Here is a 12,048-nt window from a genome sequence, read left to right on the forward strand (position 1 = left end):
TATAATATCATTTTGTGTTTTGATGTTCGCTTAGAACTATTTTAACATTTCTTACCATACTCTTATATTTTCCATAGTTTTAAATTTAATAGTGTGATAATGTGTCAATTTTGTCCATTGATATATTTTTATTGCTTCTAGTTGTCACTCATAAATAACGACTTTACAAAAAACTTTAGAATACCTTCCCAAGTATAATACTGCTGACCCAAATGCCAGAGATGATTACTGCTATTGACAAAAATTAAATCTTTTAAATATATTGTACCTTTTTATTAGCTATATTTTACTATACAAATAATCCATAATCATGACCAAATATTCAAAGTAAGAGAATGTAAGAAGAAAATACTAAAATCTCTCTCCAAATTATTTGAATCTATAATCCCACTCTCCATTTGGTTTCTTGTCTGTCTTTCCATAAAATTTCTTTAAGTATATTTCCATATGTGTTTATGTATAGATTCTTTTTTATATACAGGTATGGCCAACACAATATTATTTTGTAGAAAAACTGATGCACAAGCAAAAAAAGCACAGGTTATCTCATATCTTATGACATTATTTTATTATCTGACTTGCTTAATAGATTAAAAATTGCATTTTAAATATATTCATATATTTTATTGCCATGTTTAATATTTTAATACAGTTTTCTAAAAATATTTTTCCTTGAAAAATCTTTTTCTCTTTTGTCGGCTCCCTTTTTCAATCTGGATATTTACCTAGTATAGATATTAATCTAGCAAAAGCACTTATTTCTTGATTAAGAGTACAGTTACTGAAACTGGATGGCCTGAATTCAAATCCCAGCTCCCCTATTTCCTGGCCATGCAGTCTTGGGAAAACCACTTTTTAAATAATCCTGGCTACTCTGCCGATGAAATGAGGAAAAATTATGGCTCAGAATAAAAACTATAGAAGCCTCAGCCTCTGCTACTTCCACTATTAGGATTTTGTTATTATTTTTCATTTCCCATAAATTTTTACTTCCTATATATGTCAAACTGTCAATTTCCTCTTTTTTAGTCTATAATTTTCAAATTTTTTTAAAATTATAGTATGTGTTCACTTTCATAATTACATAATTATGATTAATTGCAAATACTGAATCAAAGTTATCTATCGGATGAGTTATGAGGAAGGGGGAAAAGATTCATCTGTTCTTAACAATTTAATATAAGCTTTAAGATAATGTAAGTAAAAGCACTAATGATGTAAGTCACTATGGTATTAGAAGAGTATAAATTCTTAAAGGACAGATTGGACAGTGAAAACTACAGCACTATGTGAACACATGGACTATAACATGAACTGAAGAGAGGCAGGACCTAAGCCAGGTTCTCTGAGACACAAATATTCAAAAGCAGAGCTGAGAGGTGGGTCACACAGTGGTCAGTGCATCGAGCCTGTAGCCACGCAGCCTGATTCACGCCCCACACAACCACCATTACGGTGGGAGAGCTATCATGTCCCCTCATATTTCTGTGCCTCATTTTCTTCCCCTGTAAACACACATAATAAAATCACCTACCCTTTCGGGTTGCTATGAAGGTCAGACAATTCCATCTGTGCAAAGCCTATAGAGGATGCAGGTAGGCAGGTAGGCGGCCTCTGCAGTCGCAGTGCTAACATTCAATAGGTTTATTAATCTTGGCTCTCCAAGAGGTACCTCCAACTTTTCAAAAATATTAATCCAAAATGGTCATCTACCCATAACACAGCTGTGCTGATGTTTTAAATCCTAGGTCCTTAGCTGAGGAACTGAACTGTCGCGCATGCTCCTTCTCTCGCGGTGATCAGAAACTATGAATGACAATTCTGAATACCTTTAATAAATATTTAAAAATAAATAAAGTGCATAACTTCTTTAATATAGCAAGCCCTGATGAGAGGCAAGTAGAAATAAAATAGTCCCTTGGTTGTGACGATGTTTGGGGTCCAGAAATATGAAAATCAGAAAAGTGAGCATTAGGAATAAAAAACATGAAATCAAAGTTTTAATGACAGTAAGGCAAATGTATAAGCAACTAGAGGAAAGATCAATATGAAACCTCCAGAGTAGCCAGATTCTAACGTCACAGGAGGGAGGTTTGGAAAAGTCAGTTTTCCTCCTAGCCAAAGTCCATGAAAGCCAGGTTATGAGGTGTAAATATATTTTTGTAGGTGAAATGTAAAACTTGGAAGCATACAAAACAGGAGAATAGATTTTACTAAGATTTATCCAGCACCTAAGAAAAAACTACACTCACATTTGTTTAACAGAAGTTAGTCATCTTTTCTTTCTAGATTTAGTTCAACTAGACTTTGAGCTGACCTATCATGAAGTGTCCACCTCCCTCAAGATGTTCGAGTTCCCGTGAAGACATCTGTCTTTCTCTCCCTTGCACTTGGAAACTCAGTGGAAGGCATACAAATGACCCCCAACAAAATAAAGACTGGCCTGCAGGCACCCCAACTATGATTGGAGGTGGCTTCTGAATTGGCACTTCCTTTCTTAAAGGATTAGAGTGCTCACTTTCAGTAAGCTTCTGTGGGACACAGAAAAATTAAGCATCTCCTCCCAGCTTTAATAGGATCCTCTGTTGTCATGGTTGTCACTGTTCAGGCTTTACATATATTTTAGAGCAGTCATACGTTCCCAGCACAATTGAGAGAAAGCTATGGAGATTATCCATATAGTCCCTGCCTCTACACATGAATAACTGTCACACACCATTAACACCTCCCCCCAGAGGGGCACATCTGCTCTAAATGATAAAGCCACAATGAATGACACATCAGAATCACCCCAAACCCATAATTTACCTTTGGGCTCACTCACAGTAGTGTACGTTCTACGGGTCTGGATAAACGTGTGATGATATAGGTCCGTCGTTTTAAACACCTACAAGGTATTTTCACTGCCCTAAATATAGTGTCATTGTTATAGTCACAAAACATAAAATATAATTCCTTTCACACAATGTCCAATATTCAATACTTTCTACATAATATGTCTCGCACAATTTACTTTCAGATATCTGTGTCGGTTTTTAACGTGAGAATTATTAGCTCATACATACCAGTCAGGCTGTTATTTCATAAATGTCAGTTATTATACATGGCCAGTCCTAGAATTCATTAATGGAATCCTCATATGGATATTTTATGTTCCCAGAGTGAGAGGACACAATTTCATATATGCCATCTCCTTCTCCCTCCCCTTACCTCCTTATCATTCCTTGAAAAATTGTAAAAGTATAGAGACCAACGAGAGGACACCGCCTGCGTCTAGATCGGCCCAAACAGGAACATAACGGTAGGGTGCACGAATTTGGTAGAAAAAACCGTGCGCGCGGCTGCGCTTTCCCACCCGGAGTCGTTACATATGTGGGAAAAAATGCTTCCTGAAAGCAGTTTGTTTTTGAAGGGTATGGTGCTGGGAAGCCTTTTCTGTGCCTTGATCACTATGCTAGGACACATTAGGATTGGTTATGTAAATAAAATGTACCATGAACATCACCTGCAAGCTCCTAATAAAGAAGGCATCTTGAAAATTTCAGATGAACGCCTGGAGCTCAGTAAGAAGTTTCGGGTTTACTGTATCATCCTCGTAAAACCCAAAGATGTGCGTCTTTCGGCTGCAGTGAAGGAGACTTGGGCCAAACACTGTGACAAAGCAGAGTTCTTCAGTTCTGAAACTGTTCAAGTGTTTGAGTCGATTAACATGGGAACAAATGACATGTGGTTAATGATGAGAAAGGCTTACAAACACGCCTTTGATAAATATCAAGACCAGTACAGCTGGTTCTTCCTTGTACGCCCCACAACGTTTGCTATTATTGAAAACCTAAAGTATTTTTTGTTTGAAAAGGACCCATCACAACCTTTCTACCTAGGCCGCACTGTAAAATCTGGAGACCTTGAATATGTGAATGCGGAAGGAGGAATTGTCTTAAGTATAGAATCAGTGAAAAGACTTAACAGCCTTCTCAGTGTTTCTGAAAAGTGTCCTGAACAGAGAGGGATGATTTGGAAGATATCTGAAGATAAGCAGCTAGCAGTCTGCCTGAAATATGGTGGAGTGTTTGCAGAAAATGTAGAAGATTCTGAAGGAAAAGATGTATTTAATACCAAATCTGTTGGGCTTTTAATTCAAGAGGCATTGACTAATCAAACCAACCTGGTAGTAGAAGGATGTTGTTCAGATATGGCTGTTACTTTTAATGGACTGACTCCTAATCAGATGCATGTGATGATGTATGGGGTGTACCGACTTAGGGCATTTGGGCATCTTTTCAGTGATGCATTGGCTTTCTTACCTCCAAACGATTCTGACAATGACTGAGAAGTGAAACGAGAATATATATGTGATTACCATATAGTACATGTACTGTCATTATTTGCAATAACAACTATGTATCCAACTCAGCAGCATGTTTCTTTTTTTATTTTTCAGTTTGGTGACACTGGTTTAATCACACATTAAAATGTAGGATTACATTTTTAAATAGGGTGGGTTTTTCCCTTAAAACATACGTGAAAATTTCCAATATGTTAGAAGGAAATATTTTAAGAATAATTTTACAAATAAAGCATATATTCATAAATATACTTATGCTATTAATTCTAAATAATGAACATTTAAAATCTGTGGCATGTTTTCTTTCTGATTGATTAAAATATTTAAATGTTTTTTTCACTTTCAAAGATATGCAAATGATTTGCTAGTTGTGAATTTGTGAATAAAGTAAATCTTTTAGCTGTGCTTCCATTACTTCTCATGTCGGTTTCTGTTCTAAGGCTCCACAAGTGACAGTGAGTTTGCTTCCTCAAAATACACAACCAAGCAACAAAGGAAATGGACCCAAGTAATGAAAAACTGGAAACTGAAATCCATCCTTGAGAGAATGAGTGACAATTACTTACAGAGTTTAAGTTTCCCTGGGAACTAACCTAGGGGAGTCTTAGCATACACAATTGTATTGTAACTCTCTGTACTTTTCTGTGCAGATACTGGAATTGGACTTTGACAATGAAGAATATAATGTCATTTAACAATGTTGTTTCCCAGTGAATCAAGCTCTTATCTGTGGTTTGGATAAAAAAAATATATCAGTTGAGTAAGAGGCAAGAGAAAGGAAATAGTTTAGTGCAGCTTCAACACTTACCTTTCTCTTTTAATAAAACAGGTGATATCCAGCCGAGAGCTCATAGTTTTCACTCCTTCAGTTCTGATTTACCTTGACGATGAATCTTGCACATGAGTTTGCAACATGTAAATTGTGTTTCAAATGGATCCGCTTGGCTTTACCATTACAGGTTCTTTGGGTAGGGGATATGCTCCGTAGATGGCCAACCCTTCCTAGAAAGTGGGAACTAGATTTTCCAAAAGGACTAGAATACCAGCAGAAAGTTTCTTCTACTCTTACCACTTCCTAGAATAAAAAGGAACTATCCCCACTATTCTGTGATAGAAACATCTCTAAAACTAGCTGTATTGCCCCAAAACATTGCCCTGTAGAGCACATGAATTAAAGAATTCTTTGTCCTCCATCAGATATTTATAGGTGTTTCATGAAAGTTCACAGATGCCCCACCTTAGGAGGGATGAGAACTCCACCCATCTCACCCAAACCAAACCAATTTGCTCATTAAACTACTTGGCTCACTTAATCCAGGAGCACAGCAAACCATGCGGCCATTTCGTCCCCTAAAAGGCTGTCAACAGGCAGATTCTGTCCTCAGAGTCCAAGTTTGCCCTAAGGGACACCTCCCATTTCTGTTACCAGGTGCTCTACCCATGCGCCCTGCTCTAAGGAAAAACCACGCTTTCTAAGTCACATTGACTTTCTGAGGCATTGACTACTAAAAGCTACCAAAGTCTCTGTCTGTCCTTTAAGTCAAAACTTTTCTAATGGCAGTCAAAGCTCTGAGACCAGGTGAAGATTCAAACAGATGGGAAATAATAAAATTCTAGCTCCCTCATTTGTTTCTGTGGCTTTAGGCATATATCTTCTCCTAGCTTCCTATTCTAGAAAATGTGGTCATGAGGTATAATAATTATTTCAAATAATAATAGCATTGATAAAATATAATATAAATAATTACAATGAAAAGTATTAACTAAAATTTCTTTAATTTCTAAAACAATATGAAGTCAGTACATCAGTAGGTAAAAAAGGAGGGAGAAAGAATTACAAGAAAAATCTCTTTACATATTTTTATTTTTAAATTGATTTTTAAATATAAATTATATACAGTAAGATACACTATTTTTAAATGTATAGGAAGTGAGTTTTGTCAAATGTATAACATGCAACTACTATCACATGGTAGGAGTTTTTCAATTTTCTTCTACAAATCAAACAACCATATTTTAGCTTTTTTGTATTTTCTTCATGTTTATATATTTTTGCTTTCTCCTCTTTATTTGGTTTTATTTTTATTCTTAATACCCAATGTTTCTATTTATCACAATGCTTGTAGTTGCCATTTTCTCTTTTTCCATTTTCTTGATTAAATTTATTGGGGTGACGTTGGGTAATAGGATGATATAGGTTTCAAGTGTACAGTTCTATGATACATGATCTGTATATTGTATATGCCCACCACCTAAAGTCAAATCATCTTCAGTCACAATATGTTTGACCCCTTACCCGTTATTACCACCCCACCCCCTTCCCTCTGGTTACCACCATCCCGATGTCTGTGTGAGTTTTTGTTTGTTTTCACATTTGTTCATTTATTGCTTTCAGTTTTATATCCCTCATTTGGGTGAGATCATATGGTTCTTACCATTTTCTGTCCAACATTTCACTTAGTACGATATTCTCAAGGTCCAGCCATGTTGTGGCAAATGGCAGGATTTCATCTTTCCATTTGGTCTTAGTACACGCTCCTTCTGAGGAGAGGAGGGCAGTGTTCTCAGAGCCTCACCCCAGCCCCTGCTGGTTCACTGGCAATCTTTGGAGTTCCATGATTTACAGGTACATCACCCCAACTTCAGCCTTCATCTTCAAAGGGCATTTTTCTTGTGTGCTTGTGCCTCTGTGTCCAGATTTCACGTTTTTATAAAAATATCTGTCACCTGACCTGTGGTGGTGCAGTGGATAAAGTGTTGACCTAGAATGCTGAGGGCACCAGTTCGAAACCCTGGGCTTGCCAGGTCAAAGCACATATGGGAGTTAGTGCTTCCTGCTCCTCCCTCCTTCTCTCTCTCTCTCTCTAAAAATGAATAAAATCTAAAAATTAAATAAAATAAATCTGTGTAAGTAATCAAGGGAAATTCTTTTTTAAAAAAAAAAATCAGTCATAATGGATTAGAGCTCACTCCAATGACTTTATCTTAATTTATGGTGAATTCACAGCCAGTGGGGGTTAGGATTTCATCATTTTTGGGAGGGGATACAATTCAGCGCATAGAAAATCCAAGGACTGGAGAAATGCTGTAAGGGAAAAATATTACAGGATTGAATCTCTCCAAGTTTCCTCCAAAAGATCTGCTGCTGCTGTTGCCCTCACTCTAGTAACACTCCACCTGTGTTAGCCCAGATTCTCGGCTTTCTGTCTATGCCCAGATTCAGCTAATGCTCCCAGGGGGAAGGAGCCACTGAATTCAACTTATGGAATGACTTCCCTCTGGACTCTTATCCATGGGAGTAAGCAGCTGAGATAAAGGACAACATTGTTTTCTTGCAGTCAGTTAAAATAATATTAGTTCAGTGTGATAAGTAGAGATGTTACATTAATAATGATAAGCTCTGATTGGCAGTTCCACTTATCTCTGATGACTACAAAAAGAATAATGAATTATTACTTAATTTGAATATATTAGATTCCTGATAAAAGATAAACACCAAAGAAGAGAGCTATTTGCTGCGAAGACAGGAGGACTTAGGTAGAAAAATAAGAAAAATTTTATGAGAGGAGAAACATCCAGCACTTCAGGTAAAGATAGAGATGATTCTATGAGAACTACACCATCCTTAAATTGTACAATTATGGACAGATATTGGACAACAACGAGAGCCAGGTCACGTAATTCTGTTTTATTCTATTGTGAATAAGCAAAGAGAAATTTTGGGAACATAAAAAGACTGGGAAGCAGCTCTTGACAAGATGTATGTATTAGGTCAGATCAACAGTACCTCAGAGTTTTATCACTGAATTCAGTCATTGTCTAACACTCCTGGAATATCCTAATTCTCTGATCTGGAGGTACATCACACTAGTGGAGAATGCTATTTTCCCTCCTATTTTACCTGTTGAAATTTAAACCAATTCAAATATATTTGATACTAAAAGTCTTCCCTTTTATTCCCAGATAGACATCTGCCTCTATCTCCTATTTGCCTCTATTGCTGTGTTATTAAAAATATATTTAGTTGAATAACATAATCATAGATTATATATTATTCTTGTTGTATAATCTTATTATTCATACAGCCTCTACTTTTGTTATTAATATTTCATTTGCCTTTCATGTTACTTAGCAAGGTAAGCGTGGCCATTTGCCTTTTTCTTTCAATGTACAAAGTTTGACATGTGATAAAGAAAGTTTTTCCAAGTACAGTTAGGCTAAAATTACAGTGGGATTCTACTAGATAGCCTCTCTTTCTAGCATTCACCATCCACTCACATGAAACATCAAACCTTGATCATGTACATTGCATCCTGGAAAAGAGAAATCTTGAGCCCTCTTAGAAGGATGCCAATTGATGCTTAAATTTCCAAAATCAAGTTCTGTAAGCTGCATAGTAAGACAAATATCAAAGCAGAAAAAAATACCAAAGTGAATAATAGTAAAGAAGAAGAGAAAAGAGTGGACAATGACTGAAGTTAGAGCAGGAGAGAGGAGAGTGAGAGTGAGCAGACTCTAGAAAAGAAGAGTCAGGAGGTGGGGCATAAAGCGGGGAAAAGAGCAAGAAATATATATTAGGGAATATAGCTTGACCCAAGATTTTATCACAGAATTCATTGTTTTTCTCCGTAACCCTCTGCACTATCATGAGCCCCAAAACCAGAATGGGGGTACAGTTGTGGGTCATGACCAAGGGTTTCCAACGGTCTTAAAAATCTAGGAGTGGGCCCTGGCCGGTTGGCTCAGTGGTAGAGCGTTGGCCTGGCATGCAGAATCCCAGGTTCGATTCCCGGCCAGGGCACACAGAAGAAGCACCCATCTGCTTCTCCACCCCTCCCCCTCTCCTTCCTCTCTGTCTCTTTCTTCCCCTCCCGCAGCCAAGGCTCCATTGGAGCAAAGATGGCCCGGGTGCTGGGGATGGCTCCTTGGCCTCTGCCCCAGGCGCTAGAGTGGCTCTGGTCGCGACAGAGCAAAGCCTGGAGGGGCAGAGCACCACCCCCTGGTGGGCAGAGCCTCGCCCCTGTTGGGCGTGCAGGGTGGATCCCGGTCGGCGCATGCGGGAGTCTGTCTGACTGTCTCTACCCGTTTCCAGCTTCAGAAAAATACAAAAAAAAAAAAATCTAGGAGTGGAGAAAACCCAAGTGTGGGGAAAGTGCAGCCCTATCTTCTATTCTGTCCTAAATCTCTTAAAGTAAGGGGTTCTCACAAGACAGAAACTTTTCTCAAGCTGGCCTCAATACTGTGTACAGTTTATTGGCCCCCCCTGTGAGCAGAGAAGCTTTTGAAAGTGCTGAAGCCAAGGAGGACTTAGGGAGCCTGGACCACTCTAACCCTTCATTGGTGGAAATGCACTCAGCAGCTCTGTTGTGTTGTAGAAACAAACTGAGTATAGATTCCACCAGATGTCTTATCTTGCATGACAAACCACCTTCATTCTGTGCCATGTTTTCCTCATGGCACTTTTCATTCCCTCATCCCTGAAGATATAAATCCAAGGATTGAGCAAGGGTGTTAGGATGGTGTAAAATATCGCCACCATCTTGTCAAAGAGGAAAGCAGATGGAGGTCGGGCATACACAAATATGCAGGGGACAAAGAACAAAACCACAACAGCAATGTGAGATCTGCAGGTGGAGAGGGCTTGCCGCTGCCCTTCGGTACTGTGGGTTCACAGCGAGAACAAGATGACGCCATAGGAGACAACAGCAAACAGAAGATTATGATGCAGATAAACCCACTGTTGGCCACCATTAAAAGGCCAAAGATGTGAAGTGTCGGTGCAGGCCAGCTCTAGTAATGGGTACAAGTCACACATGAAATGATCGATGACATTGGGACCACAGAAGAGCAGCTGGGAAGTAAAGAGAATTTGTATCATGGAATGCAGGAAGCCCGTGTCCAGGCCACCCCCATCAGAATGCCGCAGAGCCTTCATTCATGATAGAAGAGTAATGCAAGGGCTTGCAGATGGCTATGTAGCGGTCATAGGCTATGACTGTGAGGACAGTCATCTCCACCCCAGCAAAGAAGTGTTCAGCAAAGAGCTGGGTCATGCAGCCTTCGAAGGAGACGGTTTTCCTCTCATGGACAGAGTCCATAATCATCTTTGGGGCAATGACAGTGTTAAGCAGGTATCCAGGAATGACAGAAAGGCCAAGAAGCAGTACATGGGGTGGCGAGGAGTGCTGGGCTGCTGCCGATGGTCACCACAATTAGCAAGTTGCTGCCAACAGTTGCAATGTAGTTGAACAAAAATATAACAAACACTACTTTCTGAAAATTTAGATTCTGCGAAAAACCCAGCAGGATGAACTCAGTTACAAAGCTTTGGTTTTGCATGGTTCCCAAGGAAAAGCTAAATGCTACCACAGTGAGCATATAGAGTCTGTAAACATGAGAAAAGAAAAATTCGCCTGGGACCAGTTGATGATACCATCATATCACAGTCATATACAAGTTGGTACATCTATATGCAAAGCTGATGGTGTGCTTCTGTTTTAATTGAAAAACACAATATTAGAAATTTTCTAAGGGTAATAGTGAAAGGTCAGGCAGAATTTGGGAGGAATTAAATTATTAAATACGTTTAAAATAACCAGAGCTTTAATATAGGAGAAAACAAGTAGTTACATATGGTAGGAATGAGACATAGCTTTTATCTTAACTGCCAGCTCCAATCATTTCATAGTTGTTTCCCAGAGTGAATTGTTGAGGAGGATTCCAAAGCTACATCCAAATTCTGAGGATGAGGACCATAACTGATTGTCCATGCTTGCCATTAGTCTGGAATGGGAGCAGGGACGGCTGCATGCCACCCTAATCAGGAGAATGCCTTATCTACAAAGAGAAGAAGAAATAACCCAGAGATTAAGAACTTGAAAATCATAGCTACTTTCCTAATTTAAAAAAAAAAAAATTTTTAACTGAATTAGGACTTTAAGAGAAATTAAGTCATTTCCTATAAAAAAAAAAGAAAGATCTATGGAAAAGTGCCTAGATCTATACTAAAACATAACCAGTATGCATGTGTTGAGTTGGGTTCTTTCTTCATTCATCATTTAAAATAAGAACAGATGTTTATAAAAAGTAATACCTACCTAAGAGTATTGTCATAATGACTGTTAATATCACATAATATTGTAATAAGTACATGTGGTGTTAGATGGGTCCTAGACCTATCTGGGGGACCACTGTTATATAATGTCTCACCACTATGCTGTACACGTGAAACTAAAATAATATTGAATGTCAACTGTAATTTAAAATTTTTATTTCAAAAATAAAAGCAAAAGAGAAAAAAAATTTCTAAAGAACATCAAGTCTAGATTAGTAGAGCACTGGTTCAAATCCAGGTTCTTCTCCTTAGTTATATTATATTAGAAAAGTTTTTTAAAATTCTAAAAGATACAAATTCTACTTCTCTAACTGGATATAGTAACAATGCCAAGGTTCTTATGAGAATCAGATAAGGCAATACATATGAGAAGCATTTATGCAGTTAGAAGCACAAAAGAAACATTACAATAAATAGTGAGAACAAACCCCGGAGACATTGACACAAAGCAGAAATGACAATGAATTTTACTCTTAATTCCTGCTCTACGATGACCGAGGCTGTTAAGTATTTTAATGTATTCTTTTGTTTCTTCACAAATACAAAATACTTTTTGATCACAGGAAAAATGTGATATTATTTAAATGTG

At 37.9% G+C, this 12,048-nt stretch overlaps 1 protein-coding gene and 1 pseudogene across 1 annotated transcript; one reads left to right on the top strand and one right to left on the bottom strand.

Annotated features, from left to right (window-relative positions):
• The first annotated feature begins 3,382 nt into the window (after window positions 1-3,382).
• Window positions 3,383-4,330, top strand: LOC136388680 (C1GALT1-specific chaperone 1-like). Its single transcript, XM_066360500.1, has one exon. It carries the CDS (start codon window positions 3,383-3,385, stop codon window positions 4,328-4,330), a length of 948 nt encoding a protein of 315 aa, XP_066216597.1.
• A 5,422-nt stretch (window positions 4,331-9,752) lies between these two features.
• LOC136388681 (olfactory receptor 4C15-like) lies at window positions 9,753-10,723 on the bottom strand (annotated as a pseudogene).
• Window positions 10,724-12,048: the final 1,325 nt, after the last annotated feature.

The sequence above is a fragment of the Saccopteryx leptura genome, chromosome 1 (assembly GCF_036850995.1).
Source record: "Saccopteryx leptura isolate mSacLep1 chromosome 1, mSacLep1_pri_phased_curated, whole genome shotgun sequence".
NCBI classification, from domain to species: Eukaryota; Metazoa; Chordata; class Mammalia; order Chiroptera; family Emballonuridae; genus Saccopteryx; species Saccopteryx leptura.

Bases quoted from the DNA above. Each gene is read 5' to 3' on its own strand.
- LOC136388680 (XM_066360500.1), top strand. From the start codon at position 3,383: ATGCTTCCTGAAAGCAGTTTGTTTTTGAAGGGTATGGTGCTGGGAAGC.